General features: G+C 37.6%; 4 protein-coding genes across 4 annotated transcripts; 3 read left to right on the top strand and 1 right to left on the bottom strand.

The window, feature by feature from the left end:
* Positions 1 to 1278: 1278 nt before the first annotated feature.
* On the top strand, positions 1279 to 3351 carry LOC103953380 (2-C-methyl-D-erythritol 2,4-cyclodiphosphate synthase, chloroplastic-like). Its single transcript, XM_009365118.3, has 3 exons — positions 1279 to 1685; positions 1796 to 1926; positions 2953 to 3351. Exons 1-3 carry the CDS (start codon positions 1328 to 1330, stop codon positions 3184 to 3186), a joined length of 723 nt encoding a protein of 240 aa, XP_009363393.2. The 5' UTR covers positions 1279 to 1327; the 3' UTR covers positions 3187 to 3351.
* Positions 3352 to 7987: 4636 nt separating this feature from the next.
* LOC103953381 (1-aminocyclopropane-1-carboxylate synthase-like) lies at positions 7988 to 10820 on the top strand. The gene is made up of 5 exons (XM_048589214.1): positions 7988 to 8077; positions 8167 to 8348; positions 8439 to 8570; positions 8677 to 8837; positions 9499 to 10820. Exons 2-5 carry the CDS (start codon positions 8178 to 8180, stop codon positions 10496 to 10498), a joined length of 1464 nt encoding a protein of 487 aa, XP_048445171.1. The 5' UTR covers positions 7988 to 8077; positions 8167 to 8177; the 3' UTR covers positions 10499 to 10820.
* Positions 10821 to 11502: 682 nt separating this feature from the next.
* Positions 11503 to 13400, top strand: LOC103953425 (thymidine kinase a-like). The gene is made up of 2 exons (XM_018648952.2): positions 11503 to 12712; positions 12863 to 13400. The coding sequence occupies exons 1-2, from the start codon at positions 12573 to 12575 to the stop codon at positions 13041 to 13043; spliced, it is 321 nt and encodes a 106-aa protein (XP_018504468.2). The 5' UTR covers positions 11503 to 12572; the 3' UTR covers positions 13044 to 13400.
* A 1499-nt stretch (positions 13401 to 14899) lies between these two features.
* On the bottom strand, positions 14900 to 16275 carry LOC103953382 (heavy metal-associated isoprenylated plant protein 39-like). Its single transcript, XM_009365120.3, has 3 exons — positions 16081 to 16275; positions 15684 to 15759; positions 14900 to 15431 (listed from the first exon to the last, which is right to left on the bottom strand). Exons 1-3 carry the CDS (start codon positions 16084 to 16086, stop codon positions 15109 to 15111), a joined length of 405 nt encoding a protein of 134 aa, XP_009363395.2. The 5' UTR covers positions 16087 to 16275; the 3' UTR covers positions 14900 to 15108.
* Positions 16276 to 16718: the final 443 nt, after the last annotated feature.

Here is a 16718-nt window from a genome sequence, read left to right as displayed (position 1 = left end):
GGAATTCACAAATACATTTCTTTACTCCAAAATTAGAAGAGAATTCCCCAAATCCTTGAAGCTTTGAAACTCCAAAGCTTCCAACCATCCAAATTCCCAAGAATTCCGAAGAATCAAGAAAGCTCTCTTCGTTCTTCGTTAAATCCTCTTTCAAGATCAAGCCCCGACGGTCCTTGAAGAAAGTGTTCATCCGTTCATCCTAAGCATAAGCCCCCAACGGCCCTTTGGATCAACAACCTCAACAAATCCACACCTCCAATCGTTCTTCAAGATTAAGCCCAAAAGCCTTTGAAGATCCGCTCATCCATCAACCTTTAAGATCAAGCCCAAAAGCCCTTGAAGAAATCCACACAACCATTCTTCAAGATCAAGCCCCGACGGCCCTTGAAGAAAGTGTTCATCGTTCATCCTAAGATCAAGCCCCAACGGCCCCTTGGATCAACAGCACAAACAAATCCACACATCCAATCATTCTTCAAGACTAAGCCCAAAAGCCCTTGAAGATCTGCTCATCCATCAACCTTCAAGATCAAGCCCAAAAGCCCCTTGAAGAAATTCATACACTCATTCTTCAAGATCAAGCCCAACGCCCCTTGAAGATCCGTTCATCAACTGTTCATCCTTAGATCAAGCCCCGACGGCCATTTGGATCAACAACTCATCCACAAACCTACACCCTACGAAGATAGAATCAGAGGACCAAATTTGAGAGAGATCGTAACCCCAAAATCATAAACATAAAAATATTATTTTGTACACGTTATTCTGGTTTCTTGTTTCAAAGAATCTTTCGTGTTCACATAAAGAAAATAAACATACCAACATACAAGGCTTGTTTGCCTTTGTACTTGGCAATTTTACACTGCCAAAATTGTAATTATTATTCTCCAAATCAATTTCCAGAAATGAAGATAACAAAATTGGTTCATCCTCCATCCATCCATGGATTAAATCCTCCGTTGCTAAGTCCATATTCGCCGATTCATAAGCCACCATATTACCTTCGCGTTGCTGTCACCGGCAGAAAAAATGATGACAAGAAACCCAGCGTCGTATGTAAAAACCAATCCCTATTTTGCTGCCAACAATTTTGTTGTCAAAGCATCGAAACAACCATGAATCTGTTTCGAGCATCAAATCCTTACCTTATTAATAAATAATTTCCTTACCAAGTTCGGAAACTGAAGAATATGCCACTGAACACTCGAATTTCAGTTGAGACAAAAAGTGGGTCCCGCTGGCTCAGCTATAACGAACACTGACGGAAACCAGATACACAAGAACGCCGTCGTATCGAGTCCTGTGCCAGAGCTCCAAACCTTCAGCTATGGCCATGGCACCTACTCCAGCGTGCGCCTCCTCAATCACCACCGCCACAACCACCAAGCCACTCGCCCACTCTCTTCCTCGCTCCCACCTCCCCGCCCTAAACCCCTACAGCCTTCAACCATCCTTGACTCCTCTGTCTCTCCGAACCCCCAAAACGACGCGCACGCCTGTATTTTGCGCCTCCGCGAGCACGACCTTCGAGGTCGCCCAGGTCCCGGCTCCCGCCACTCCGTCCAAGCTCTTGCCTTTTCGGGTCGGGCACGGGTTCGACCTGCACCGGCTGGAGCCCGGGTACCCTCTGATAATCGGCGGCATCGACGTACCCCACGATAGAGGCTGCGAGGCGCATTCCGACGGTAATTCCTCCATTAATCTGCTTTTTCTTCCTGTAATTTCACTTTTTGTATTTAAAGTAGCAAACTTTGGATTCAATTTTGAATTTTCGAATTGATTTTTGCGTGTGTAGGAGATGTGTTGCTTCACTGTGTGGTGGATGCGATATTGGGGGCGTTGGGGCTTCCGGATATCGGGCAGATATTCCCGGATTCGGATCCTAAGTGGAGGGGTGCAGCTTCCTCTGTTTTCATCAAAGAAGCTGTAAGTTATCCTCCTCCTCATCGTTCTTGCTGGTTTTGATTCATTTGAGCTTTTTTCGTTGAGTTTAAGGTTTCATTTAGCTTGCGGGTGTGTAAACCTTATGTTTTGGGTTCTCAGTAATCATTACTTTCGATGAATTGTAACATTTGGGATGAAAAAAATCTGATTGTGTGCTGGTTATGATATGAACAAATAATGGGAAATGATTTCCGCATACTTTAGTTTTTTCTGCACATGCACACCCTTATTTATTTGTGTCCTTTGATTCTCTTTGAATCCGAAGGTTAGAAATTAACAAAGGTGTGTAGAAAGGGAAGTCAAACTAAGCAGTAAGCAATATAGTTGAGGGCTTTGAATTGTGTGATCGTGATAAATATTTGGAGGACTACAACAAATTGTCAAAATTATTAGAAACTTCTCAAACGAAAGAAAATTTCAGTCTTTTCCGATAAGATTGCATTCAGAAACATTGAATACAATAAGAATGTATTAGAACATTGAACCTTGAGTCCAGGGAACTGCTCGGCCCCAAGACCCGAACTTTGAGTTTGAGGTGGTCAGAGCTCCAGTTCAAGTACTGGACCTCAGGGCCCGAGGTCTTGACCCTATATTCTGTCCGGACTCCAGAGCTTCTTCTGCCCCTGGAGTCCAAATACCTGCTTAGAGTCTCAAGTCTTGAGTGATGTAGGAGCATGTACGGGCATTGGTCCAAAGCATGGATTGCCTGTTCTGCTCGAATATCCAGTTTCACGAGCCTTCCAACCTCGGGGACTCAAATCTGAGTCTCAAGACTTTGGTCATGGCTGCAAAACTTGTCATGGACCACTATCTTCATGCATTTCATGGTTTAAAAAAATAAAAATAAAAAATCATTTTCCTTAATACGGAAAACTGTTGTAACTCTGTCAAAACAGACCATGAGTTGTTGAATGATTGATTATACATGGCAATTGCAAGGAAGAATGTAAAAGAAAATGTATTTAATATGTAAGAGTGCTTATATTCTGTGATATGGTATAATTTCAGGTGAGATTGATGCACGAAGCAGGTTATGAGATTGGAAACTTAGATGCTACTTTGATTCTTCAAAGACCGAAATTAAGCCCGCACAAAGAGGTTATGAGGGCCAACTTAGCTAAGCTGCTTGGAGCAGACCCCTCCATTGTGAATCTCAAAGCTAAAACTCATGAGAAGGTGGACAGTCTTGGCGAAAACCGAAGCATTGCAGCTCACACAGTGGTTCTTCTTATGAGAAAGTAAAAAGAGGCCTTTGATTGCAGTTCTGAAATCGTGGCAATTGTAGTTTATCATGGCTGTTGTATGCCGCTGTGCTGCATACAACTTATAGGTAATCAATTTATGTACTCGACACGACTGTGCATCTGAGAAATCACATATATGAAAAGTTATTTCTCTTGTTCTGGATTTCTTTGCAACTGTCATCATATTTCAACATGATGCAAGCATGACATGATATATAATCGGTAACAGATTAATTTTTCCGTCGGCAAGCTTTGGACTTGAAACCATGTGTTTTGTTGCTGATCAAACAAACACGTGCAGAAATTTGCTTGCAAAGGCCAATCAGTTTGTCAAATTTGAATTCACTTATGCTTTTATGAGTCGCAAGGTAAGCACTTTTAGATTGTGATAGTCGTTTTTGGTATTGCTTAGTCGACTTGGACGTTGGAATGGAATCCAAAAGATTGAAATGCATTGAACCTGATCTGACAGATTCCAATTTTTCCATGTTTATCAGTAGGCTTGGAATGGAGTTGAAAATATTGAAGCTTTTAAGCTTGCCATAATGTTTTGGTTGATTATACCAAAGAAAAAACTTGGTATTTAAATTCATAATTAAAAGATTGAAAAGAGAAAATTAAATCTTTTGGTGGTGGCATGGCTCATGTCCATCGGTGTTTGAGAGGCTTGGGCGTAGTCCAGTTGACTAGAGAAGTGTGTTTTTTCTTCGGCATCTAAGTTTGAATATGCATTCATATAGTTTAGGTTTTTTTTTTTCTTTAGACCAACTCCAATTGTTGGGCTCAAGCTTAAAATTTAGGTTTTAAATTCGCTCAAAATTTCTCCAATCATTAGGCTAGAAAAAGGTTTTAGGTTAAAACATGTTTTGGGGCAAAATTTAACCCCCAAAAAAACCCAAAGTTAGTGGCTCAGACTCAACACTAGGACCTAGTTGTTGACATTGTGGGCTACTTGCGAAAAGACGAACGACTATTTTTTTTATCGAGGCCTATGTGGTTGGACTGTTTGTTCAACCAACTGTCAAGATTCAAATTTATTTAAAAAATTAAATTTATAAATACATTAAATCAAACTGTTGTGATCGAATATAAGCAAATCTAAAAACGGTTGTGATCGAATATAAGCAAATCTAACGGTAAAAACAAATCTAACCAAAATCAAATTCAACGACGAAAGCAATTATTTAAACCAAAATTCACCCAAAAACTCTATAAATACCTAGATATTTGTTCAAACATTCATGCATAATCCACTTTCGCCAAACAATTCCTCCCTTTTTTCTTTCTACCCACCTATGTAGTTGTGTTTAAGAATGGGGTAAGTTGTGTGGTTTCCCATGTTCTTTCATATGGTGCATATGTGTAAGAATGAGACAGGTTTAGTGATTTTTTATTATTTATCGAAATTTAAATATATATTAGTTAAAATGTTCATAAAAATAAATTAGGATAATCTACATAAATTTTATTTTATAAAAGTTATTGGAAAAAATTAGGCTAAAATTATACTTTAATAATTTCGGGTTGAAATTTTAAGGCAAAATCATTGGAGGATTATGGGTTAGAACCTAAATTTTCTAGGCTAGGAATCGAGGTTGAACCTTGGTGACCTGTGGGTTTCCTACTAAGGAAAATTATTTTTACAAACCTCTTTTCATCCCATGACACATCTGTTTCAAGAATCTAAGGGTTTGCCGTTCATAAAAGAGGAATGACATGCACTCGGTTTTCTGTGATTCGAAGGTAAAGACGACTAAAAAATCTTTAGTTATTGGGAAATCTTTCAATCCATGATAAAGTTGGATGATATTCTTTATGTTTAAAGTCTGAAATAACCCTGAACATAACTCATGTGCAAAACACGTGATTTATTTTTTTGGATGAAAAACTTAACGAAGTTAGGATGAGATGACAAATTAATGATTCCGAAAAGTTAGTATGACAAATCCCTTAAACTTTTAGTTCATGTGATAAATTAATAAATATATACAAGTTCATATGACATTTCAAAAATTTCTCAAAAACAAACATAAACATGAATGTGCAGAAAGAGAAAAAAGAGTGCACAAATCATTTTCGATGAGTTATTGTCGCCATGGGGAATTGAATTTTTCTTACACGAATCAATCTTTATGGCATGTGACATGGATATCTCTTGTGAGGTTTTCTTTTTTCAAGTGTTCTTATTTATTCCAAGTTTTCACAATTTAAAAGAACAAACAAATGAAAACCATGTGGGAAGAGGAGAGGCGTACAATCTTTTGAATATCCATGACTAAATTGATTCCAAACCCAGAAGGCAGAGCCAGTTACTCAAACCGGACTCGACCATTTCAAAGAGATACAATGGACTGCAATTTTCTGCTTAATTAATATTGTTCAGGGATCCTTTTGCAAAGATTTGAATTGGAATTAAAATTTCAACTCCCCACGTGGAGGTGGAACCATTCCAATTTCTAACTTATGACCTTTGACAAAAAAAAGGGAAAATATTTTCCACTACCAGTGGACCATATAACCAAACAAAGCAAAGCAAAGCCGGTTCAACGATACACTCTGCTGCACTGATGGCAGTAATCTTTGTTACCATCTGGAGATGCTGACCGAAGAAAGTCTCAAACTTTGACCGATAATGTTAGCAATAGCCACCCTATATCGTTGACAAAAATGACAGTAATAGCAGATAGCCACCCATATTTTAAATTCTTTTTAAGTGAATCAATGAATGGAGTCGAACTTGGAGCCCGTTTGGTTCGCGGAATGAACTTTTTTGGAGTTTTATTTTATTTTATTTTTATTATTATATACAACGATGTGTCATTATTTCAATGTACGAACGTCATAACTTGAACAGTTTATTTTCTTGATTATTATTGAAAAATTACATTTAGAAAAATTCATTTAACATGGAGACCATTTAACCGTGTGTTGAACAACTAATAGTCGGCTGGTACCAAACAATATTCTCATGATTAAAAGTCAATTTGTTTGATTTACATAGATGATTAAACGGTCTCACAATCGAATGATTTTTTTCTAGAGATGATATTTTTGTTCATAATAAAAATAATGAATAGTTCATATTATTTTTTTGTACAGTAAAATAATGTCACGTCGTCATGTAAAAAAGATTGACTTTTTCCATGTAAAAACTCAAATAGTCTTCGTTTAGAAATATACCATACATTAAAATGGTCCCAAATCAATAAAAATGGACACGGTTTGGTTTGATCCACTTTCATCCCTAAAACTCTTGATTGAATCCACCCATAGAACCAACCAATGAATGGAGTTGAACTTAAGGAACGTTTGGTTTGCAGAATGAACTTCTTAAGAATAGAACTCTCATGCTCATTTCTAATTTTATCGAATTGAACAAACTAAGCATAATCAACAAACATGATTAAATAAGAATGTGTAAAAAGAAAAAAATGGATGTGCGTTTTCATTAAATTTCCTTTCATGCACTATGATCTGCTAGAGGCGAGGGTGGAGCCAGGAGTGACACCATGTGCTATAACCTAACGTAACCCCAAATATTTGTTTCAGGAATTATATTCTCGACAACGACATTGAGATTTCCTACCCAATCTCAGAGCTCTAATTCGCAAACTAAAGGGATATTTTATGGTACCTTATTACTCATCTAATCATTTATTTAAATTGATCGTCTAACAACAACCCCTTTTTTTTATAAAACACCCACACTCCCAGGCTGAGCGGAGGTGGGTTCGAGCAAGAAATTCTATGAATGCTAGTGGTTTTGCCTCGTATCATATGACTCAGATATCAATCCACTAGCACTCTCAAACATCTGGTTGAAAAGCAATTCTGAGGTGCATTATTCCACCAGAAAAAATGGCGCACTATTCCACCAAAAAATAAAACCTGAATTTAATATATATGGGATCAAAAGTTGTACGTTCTAGATGGACCAAGTATACTAAGATGTTTTTCTGTTCGATCCAGATTTCAAAATAAAACCAAGCATGCGTGTATCCCATTCACACTGAAGATTACTTGAAAATCTTGACAACTACTACTTGATGCTTGGGAATGGCGAATGTTTCATAATTTATACTTAGCCGAAACTTTGGGGAGTCTCTAGTAACAAGACACCAACCCTAAACTTCGATGGATTATCATATGATGCAATTTTGGTGGGTCTAAACATTGAAAAAAACTTGTGTTGAGATACTCAGATCACATCATCCATATGAAACAAAAAATTTAAAAAGTAATTTTGTCATACCACATCAGCTTTATTGGCTGTGTTGATCATCTAATAGAATTGTTTTTTTGCTATAAACTTCCCAATAGGATGGTTTAACTAAATGTAGACTAGATTAATCCAGAATATTAAATGGGAAAGTTATTGATGATGGTTGACAATCGCCTTCAAAACTGGATTTGGATACCATCCAGATCCTCTTTGTGAGGATTCTAGGTATCCTCACGTTCTATCTGTTTAATGTATATCGTGTAGCCATTATGAATTTTTTATTTAAAATTAAACACAATCAGTACCGAACACAAATTGGCCACAAAATGTACGATGAACAAATAGAATGAATCCTCTTTGTCGGGAGAGAATCCACATCCTTCAAAACTAGTCTTGTCTGTCCTTGCAAAAACGAAGTGACCAAGAAAGTGTGTGTTTTTTTCCAACTAAGCTTCATAGTCCTGGTTATATCTCATATATACTGTATAAGGAATAGCAACCATATTGCTCCTTCATAGGAAGCTTCAGCAGATTCTCACTTTTCATAGCCATCTGAGACCAGACTTCCTTTATAAATACAATTGAAGAAGCTTCATTAACTAAATCACACATCCGGTTTTTGTTTGTGCTTTGCATAATAACCGTCGAAAGCAAACCATTTAGCACAGTAAGACTACCCAAAACCCTAGACCTCTAGCTCTTCTCTTCTCCGTACACTTTTGACAGAATTCTAACCGCATTGCAAGGATTTTTTAGGCATTTAAACAATGGGGTTTACTTTGAGCAACCAACAGCAACTGTTGTCTAAGATGGCAACAGGTAATGGCCACGGCGAAAACTCTCCATATTTTGATGGATGGAAGGCTTATGATAGTGATCCTTTTCATCCCACCAAGAACCCTAATGGGGTTATCCAGATGGGTCTTGCAGAAAATCAAGTAAGAATTTCCAAAAACGAAAACCTAATTCTTTTCTAAGTTGGGCAATTTTCGAAGAAATTAACTCTTGGTTTCTTCTCCTTTCTGCAGATGTGTTTTGATTTGATCCAAGAGTGGATTTTGAACAATCCAGAAGCCTCCATTTGCACAGAAGCAGGGGTGAATGAATTCAAGGACATAGCCATATTTCAGGATTATCATGGATTGCCAGAGTTTAGAAATGTATGCATTGACGTAATATTACAATAATACAATAATCTTAATTGGCAATATTTCATTAACATTTTGGCTATATATTGACTAAGTTTTTTGGTGAAATAATCTACAGGCTGTTGCAAATTTTATGGGAAAAGTGAGAGGAAATCGTGTCACATTCGAAGCCGACCGGATTGTTATGAGCGGAGGAGCTACTGGAGCTCATGAGATGATAGCCTTTTGCTTGGCTGATCCTGAAGATGCATTTCTGGTGCCCGTTCCTTATTATCCAGGGTAAGTTTGGATATTGATTTCAAAGTTTGATATGATGAAGGGAGAAAATAATTAATAATATGTTTAATACCACAATTAGCAATTAAAAAGTGGATGTTGGCCTTTAATTTACTATCATTTTTGGACCAACTTGGCCTTCAGTGGTCAACTGATTGCCTTAGAACCATGCATTAAGTTCCACAATTTGACAAACTGGAAAAAGGTGCTTGGGGGAAAAAGGAGGTCCATTTTCTTCAGAAGGACAGTTTACAACTGTTCAAACTTTTGGACGTTATTATTTGTAAATGCATCCATCCCTTTCTTGGTACTAGCTAATTGGTTTCTTATAGAATTCAATTCTTACCTACACAACATGTGACATCTCATGGTCAATTATGCGGTGGTGCCACGCGGAGGAGTTAAAATATATTGCATTATTAGTTTGGGATGTCCAACTGGCGAATTAGAGTATAGATAAGTCCTCCAACTTAAGATGAATTTTCTATGATGGTAAAATCTTTCTGATGAAAACTGTTAAGGCATCAAAGTTTGAATCGAGGATAGTGCTTTAGAAGATACGAAAACATTTTAATGGAATTATACAACTAAAAGTTGAACTTATTCACAACAGTTACATGTATTGTCCAGCATTTTGCTAAATTTTTTTGCTATTTTATTGCAGTTTTGATCGAGATTTGGGATGGCGAACGGGAGTACAACTGATTCCGGTTGCCTGTGACAGCTCCAACAATTTCAAAGTCACCAGAGCAGCATTGGAAGCTGCCTATGAGAAAGCTCAGATTGCAAACATCAGAGTGAAGGGCTTGCTCATTACTAACCCCTCAAACCCCTTAGGTACTGTCCTTGACCGAGATACCCTCAGAAGTTTAGTGACATTCATCAACGAAAAGAAAATCCACCTAGTCTGCGATGAAATCTATGCTGCCACCGTGTTCAGTCAGCCAAGTTTCATAAGCATAGCCGAGATCATAGAGGAAAACATCGGATGCAACCGCAATCTTATTCACATTGTGTACAGTCTTTCAAAAGACATGGGGTTCCCTGGCTTCAGAGTTGGCATCGTATATTCCTACAATGATGCTGTCGTTAATTGCGCACGAAAGATGTCGAGTTTTGGATTGGTTTCGACACAAACTCAGCATCTGATTGCATCAATGCTGTCAGACAATGAGTTTGTGGAGAGATTTATAGCACACAGTGCTAAAAGGCTGAAAACAAGGCACATGCGCTTCACAATGGGGCTTGCTCAAGTCGGCACAAGCTGCTTGAAGAGCAATGGCGGTCTTTTCGTATGGATGGACTTGCGTAGGCTGCTCAAGGAGCAGACGTTCGAAGCTGAGATGGTGTTGTGGCGTACAATAATCCATGAAGTTAAGCTCAATGTGTCACCAGGTTCTTCGTTTCACTGCCCCGAGCCGGGCTGGTTCAGAGTTTGCTTTGCCAACATGGATGACAAGACCATGGAAGTTGCTTTGACACGAATCCGAACCTTTGTGCTACAAGACAAGGAAGCAATTGTGCCGAGGAAAAGCAAAAGGTTATGGCAAAGCAACCTTAGGCTCAGCTTTCAGTCTCGGCGAACGGATGACAACATGATGTCTCCGTGCATGATGTCTCCTCATACACCGATACCCCAGTCACCTCTTGTTCAAGCCACTTAGAGAAGTGACTGATCTCCCAGCTACAAATGTTGATCATGATGCATTTATTCCCCCTTAGTTTCTGGATTAAAATTTGTTCATTATTTTCTCGTGGAATTTTGAGTGGTGGATACCTTCTTTCATAGGAAAAGAACCAAATGCCACAATGGGAATTTAGAAATTGGTTCATTTTATACCCTCTCGTACCTGAAGAGTTCATTTTTTCTTTTTTCACCTCAGTGAAAAAGGTTTGTATTTATTTTTTGTACGACAAAAGTTTGTATCTGTTTGTAACAATTTATCTTACAAGAAACAGAATTCATTGTTGATTGTTTTATATCAATATTATTGTGAAGAAGATATTCTGGAAGAACAAAATAAGAATGAAATCATTTATATGATGATATACCTAAGATTATAATTTATTAGGGCTGGACATTGGGTGGGTTGAGTTGAATTCACACTCAAACTGTCGACCGACCCGTCAAGATCGGAACAATTTTAAGGATGAATAACCATGACTTGCCATTTGTTGTCTTCTTTAAAAAAAAAAAAAAAAATAATAATAATAATAATAATAAAATAGGTTTTCAGGAGGGTTGGGCGGGTTAACGGGTTGTTTGACAAGGCCAGCTCCTTGAGTTTCCAAGGGCTGAAAAACGATGAAACTTAAAAGAGAATTCGATAGAGCGGTTGTCAAGGTGGGTGCAGACTTATTGGAGTGACTAAAATTCATAAACGTTGAACTTTAACAGAACCATTTCGGATCAGTTAGCTAAAAGAAATACTACCAAACTATAATAAGTGACTAGAAATAATAAAAGTTCAAATTAAAAGATCTGAAAATATATATCACTAATATTGGAAAAATAAATTAAATAGTTCGTAGCCCTTTATTAATAGTAAGGGTGTGCTTATTGTATCGGACTATTTCGGATTAGATTAGCTTTATGTACTAAGCTGGATTGACTTAAAATAAATTAAACTAGACTAGCTTAAAGAAACGTTTGATATAATATCGGACCAAAAAAAAAAAAAAGATAATAAAAACAAGTCGTCCGTTTGTAGTATATTGTTGAGCACTCTTCTTCTTTGCTTCTCTTAGTCTCCCGCTTCCACAACTCTTCCCCTTCCCCTTTCGCTTCTCTCAGTACCACTTCCGCTTCTCTTCATTCGCCAAGTTTATGTGAATTCCCCACCTCACGCTCTCCCAGAATCTGATTCCTATTCCAACATCAAAAACCCCAAAACACCTCGTGCTACCTTATCGCAATGATGATGCTCAGAGTTTGCAGCAGAGACGACCTCGAACGAGTCACAGTGGAGAACCCGCAGCGCACCACCGCCTCGAAACTCAAATCCAAACCCAGGAAGAAATCGCCCGATTCACCGACGTGGCCAATCCCAGCACACCTCTTACAGCGCTGAATCTTGCAGAGGGGGTCTATTGTTTACTTGGCTTACGACGGCGAGCACACCGTCGCTGGGCCGACTTTCCACCCGGTGGGCTCCTTTGGGAGGAAGATGACCATGACGAAGCGAAGCAGACGAGGTTTGCTAGCGACGTCTTGGCAATCCTCTACTTTTCACGGGTCTCGCTAGCGAAGCATTTAGTCTACACACGTCTTATTTAATTCCACTAAAGCTGGTCCATGCGTGTAACACCACATACGAGGCTACGTAATCCAGTGAAAGCCAAAATAACAAACAATCGCACCCTAATAGATTTGTCAAAGAACAATTAATATATTTCAAGCCGGCAGGTTCGAGTAGAGGATTACAATATCATCTCCACCCTTCCCCGAACACCAAATTAATCTTCACACCCAACTGAGTTTTTAGGATGGCACTATTGTTCTATAGTGTCCGGACGAATTTGCCCTTCGGCTTCTTCTTGGTTGTATCTTTTTATCCTCCTTTGCACAGTGAGAGGACGACTTTGCCCTCGATGGCCACGCGTTCTTCATCGATAGCCTTTCCTGCAATCGGTTTTTCCATTTTCTGCCCCGCGTCTACGCGTGTTGGTCATCGCGAATAGGAAAGCGGTGGAAAAGCCCAAATCTTCAACCCCTCCTCTTTCTGCAACACAAAATCCATGGCCTCCTTCAAGCCCTCCATTCCCCCCACCAGTGACTCTTCTACCTCCGGCGAGGTCCATGTTACCATGGGTCCCATGTTCGCCGGTAAAACCACCGCCCTATTCCGCCGGATCAAGTTAGAGGGCAACAGCGGCAGGTAAATTTTAAATTTTTGGTTAAAGCCAAGTTTGATTTGTGAAGATTTTGGGTAGAGATTGAAGCTTTGTGTAAGGACGTGTTAAATCGGTACTGAATTTCCCTTAAATTTAATACTTTATTTATTTGTTATTATTTTTTTTATGTGTAGGAATGTGGCGATGATAAAATCGGGTAAGGATACGAGATACGCCATTGATTCAGTTGTGACGCACGACGGGGTGAAGTTTCCGTGCTGGCCGTTGTCTGATCTGTCGTCGTTTCGTGTTCAATCTTTGTTGGGTTTATGTCAATTCCTGTCTTCTTATTTATTTAATAATTATTTGGAATAGCCCAAACAATAGCCCATGTTGCCTTCAAATAATCACTTTCATTTTATTTTTTATTTTGGTTTTTGACAGATTACATTAGATTTTTTTGTTGTTTATTTGATGAAGTTCTCGATTGCCCATTTATGCTTCTATTTAGTAAGATTGGGGTGGTAAAGATTTATGGGGTGTTTTCTGGGTTGTTTTGGAACAACATTCATTTCTTGCAAGACCGCATTAAGAAGCATTTTTTCAGTCGCACATTATGGCAGCAGTTTGTTTTGATTTGTAAACAAACTATATGCTTTATCTTTATCTTGGGTTACAGTATAACGTTTGGCGATTGAATTTGTAAGAGGTTTTGCAATTTTTTCACAAGCTTGCCATTCTTGCCAGATGCTCAAGTATTGTGTCTTCTACTTTTCTGTTTGCTTTTTTTTCTTTGTTTTTCACGAATGGAGTGGGCTGATTACTATAATGTGATGACAAAATACGATCTGCAAATTAATTGTTTCTTATAGCATGCATATCCATATATAGCAAGCAAAGTATCACTTCATTGGTTCTTACGTACTGTATTATCATTTTAGTTACTTTGTGTAGAAACTATTTATGCATGTTCCGACTCATACATTGTCCCCGCAGCGAAGCACGAACACATTTTCTAGTTAGGGACTAATCTCCGCAAAGATCCGAACCCATGGAAATTTTTTGTTAATTGAGCCGTCCCGGTCTGTGAATAAATAGAAAAAGACGTTGAACTTGATCCAATCGCGGTCAAAAAGCTGATCCATTAATTTGTTTGACAAGCTATGGGCCAGCGCAACATATGGTCTATGACCCTTGTGATCAACTACGTTCTTTTTTCTCTTGTTTGTGTGAAAATATTTAATTAATTTTCTTAACAATAAATTACATAATTAGAAATTGAACACCCTAACCATAAGAAGGTTTCAACAACTTCAATATCAAGGGAAACAACAAATTACATAAAATCAGCGATCAACCCAAATATTTAACATTGATCGAGAAACCAAGAAACACCAAAAACAATTGAAATATTTTAAATTGGTTGCAGTGGATGAGGAACAGACAGACATTTTATAGCTTTTATAAGTATTTTCCAAAAGCACTGAATATAAGTTTTGGCCTCTTTTTCGAAGTTCTTACGTACAGTTTTTCAGCATACGACTCGTGTCTCACAATTGTTGTAGTGGCACTACAATTGAATTAATACTCTAATTAAAAAGCCTAAATTTTGTATGTGTAGTCACACATCAACATGATCCGAATCCATAGATTAAAGGATCTCTTCTTCTAGTTCTACAAGTCCCAACAGGATCCTCTCCGGATCCTTTTGATAGGGATCTTGGTGATCTGTGAATCGTGTTCGTTCATCGTATATCGTGCGGTCAGTTTTTATAAAGCACTATTTGTGTTTAATTTTAAATAAAAATATTTATAATATTTATAATTCCTAGAAGTCAATGTGTGTGCCATTGCCTCTTTCTTTCATTTTCTTCTGGTGAGCTGAATTGTTTGCCACTTATTTTTTTTTCTTCTATTAAACAATGGGATCGTGCATCTAACAAATTTCCATAAACCATTCCAATATTATAAATACATCATTCTCCCTATGGATTTCAAATAAAAGATTTATGAACTTGTCAAAGAAAAACTAAATTAATTCCCACTGGCCCAGATGATGAATAATCATGTAATTTTTTATTGCAGTCCAAAAAATTTCATCCACAAGTAATCATGTTAAGTAGCAGAAGTTAACAGATCAAAACAACCCAAATCAAACATGAATTTGATAGAAGTTAGGTAAGTAATTAGCTGTGGATTTAACTTTAATCTAAAATAAGAATTCAAATTGTAGCAAACTTGAAAACCCCATTTGAATTTTACTACCAAAATGCTTGAAATCTCAAAGTTCAGACACTTACTTTTCAAGCTACTTGCACCATATAAACATACCACAAACTTTTCTTTGGCTGGCCTCCAATTGGTTCCATAACATGATTAGAAATTAAAATTCAGATGGCCTTACCAAAAATACATGATCAAACCGCTAATCATCAATTAATTAACAGATAACGCAGGAATTAGGGTTTTCTTCAGCACTTTGGACATAGTAGTACTTGGTCATGTGAGGATTGTATGCTTGGTAGGCTTTGACAAGTTCAGCAACTGGATCAGCCTTCTTCTTATCATCTTCTTTCTTGCCTTCATCTTTTTTGGCAGCCCCTCCATCTTTCTTATCATCCTTCTTTTCTTCCTTTGCTGGCCCAACTGTTAGAATGTCTGTGTACCACCCTTTTCTCAGTTTGGCCACGACATCCACCGGGTCAACGTCGCCGATCACTGTTAGTTTCCTCTCCTTCATGTCCATAGCAATTGAGTCAATGCCTGCAAAATTTATACAAGTGAGGGAAGAAAAAGTCAATAAGTGCATGAAATATTAATATTATGATTCAACAAAGCCTATGATTGTTATTTTTTTTTTTTAAAAAAATTCTCGGTGATAATATCCCGGATGGATGCTCGAATAGGTGCGGATAAATGAAAGAATTCAGAAATCACTTTTTTTTTATTATTTTCTAAGTTTTTCATGGAGGCAAATTGAACTAACATATGCTATATATAGTTGATCGTTGATACCTGAAAGGCTAGAGACTGCTTTCAAGGCCTTTCGCTTTTCCTTGTCATCGTGTAAATCCAATTTCAGTACAACTTTCTGCAGAAAGAAAATGGACATTCATCATTAAAATCTGAAATCAGTCACTAAAATCAGAAGTACAAGAAGGATAAAAAAAGTTCAGAAATCTAAGCATGAAATAACAGCCGAAAACAATTGAGAAGATGATTTTATTTTCTGTCTGAAAGGGCAAAAAGGAAGGTTTTTGAAACTTAAACTAAACTATCTGATAATATTCTTATCAACCCAATAATCCTTGAAAGAAAATAAATACAAAAAAACAGAGTTGCAGGAAATTTTCACAAACAAAGAAACTTTAGTATATAAATTGGATTAGAGCGCCAGAGTGAGAAATTACACCTTCATTTCAATCGGGCCTGAAGCTCTGACCAGGAATAATAAAATAATAACAAAAACTAATCAAAAGTAGTTTTTATGCCGAGAATCGAAGGGTTTTGGAGGAGGAAGAAGAATAAGAAGAAGGGAGGAATTTGCAGAGTTTTCCTTGAAGAAGACTAGTCTCTGTGGAAGACGGACAGACTTATAATTAAGCCAAAGCCCGCCCAAGGGTTTTATAAATCCAAGATGTCAAGTCAAACACTTGAAGTCAAAGTTGGGGATGTGATTTTAAGTTTAAGGCCTTGCCTTGTTGGACAAGGAACCAATCAGTCGTGGATCATGGATGTATTACAAAGCTTTGGTGAGTCACTCGTTTTTACTTTATTGTTTTTGTTTCCTTACATTGTACGTTTGGTTCAGGTAGCAATGGATTGTTGTTACTTTGGCTTTCTCGGACTGAACATTAATTGATTTCTTTACGTGCAAATCACAGTTTAACACATGTATAAATTTAGTGATTGATATTATAAAAGAAATTTCTTTGGGCATATATGAAAGTGTGCTTTACAGATGTCGAGAGATGTTTGGTTCCAAGGGGCTAAGTATTCTCTTTTTGGGAATTTACAAGAGTAAATTGTAGCAATGGTCACTCAACTAAA

The sequence above is a fragment of a genome, unplaced genomic scaffold (assembly GCF_019419815.1).
Source record: "Pyrus x bretschneideri cultivar Hongxiangsu unplaced genomic scaffold, Pyrus_bretschneideri_v1 Contig3, whole genome shotgun sequence".
Taxonomy (NCBI): Eukaryota; Viridiplantae; Streptophyta; class Magnoliopsida; order Rosales; family Rosaceae; genus Pyrus; species Pyrus x bretschneideri.
Note: the sequence above shows the minus strand (reverse complement) of the source record. Positions and strands in the feature narration are given on the sequence as shown.

Coding starts and splice junctions, on each gene's coding strand:
- LOC103953425 (XM_018648952.2), top strand. CDS start 12,573: ATGGCCTCCTTCAAGCCCTCCATTCCCCCCACCAGTGACTCTTCTACC. Junction 12,713..12,862: donor TTAGAGGGCAACAGCGGCAG/GTAAATTTTAAA, acceptor TTTTATGTGTAG/GAATGTGGCGATGATAAAAT.
- LOC103953381 (XM_048589214.1), top strand. CDS start 8,178: ATGGGGTTTACTTTGAGCAACCAACAGCAACTGTTGTCTAAGATGGCA. Junction 8,349..8,438: donor TGGGTCTTGCAGAAAATCAA/GTAAGAATTTCC, acceptor TCCTTTCTGCAG/ATGTGTTTTGATTTGATCCA. Junction 8,838..9,498: donor CCCGTTCCTTATTATCCAGG/GTAAGTTTGGAT, acceptor ATTTTATTGCAG/TTTTGATCGAGATTTGGGAT.
- LOC103953380 (XM_009365118.3), top strand. CDS start 1,328: ATGGCCATGGCACCTACTCCAGCGTGCGCCTCCTCAATCACCACCGCC. Junction 1,686..1,795: donor CTGCGAGGCGCATTCCGACG/GTAATTCCTCCA, acceptor TTGCGTGTGTAG/GAGATGTGTTGCTTCACTGT. Junction 1,927..2,952: donor CTGTTTTCATCAAAGAAGCT/GTAAGTTATCCT, acceptor GTATAATTTCAG/GTGAGATTGATGCACGAAGC.
- LOC103953382 (XM_009365120.3), bottom strand. Junction 15,432..15,683: donor AGCAGTCTCTAGCCTTTCAG/GTATCAACGATC, acceptor TAAATTTTGCAG/GCATTGACTCAATTGCTATG.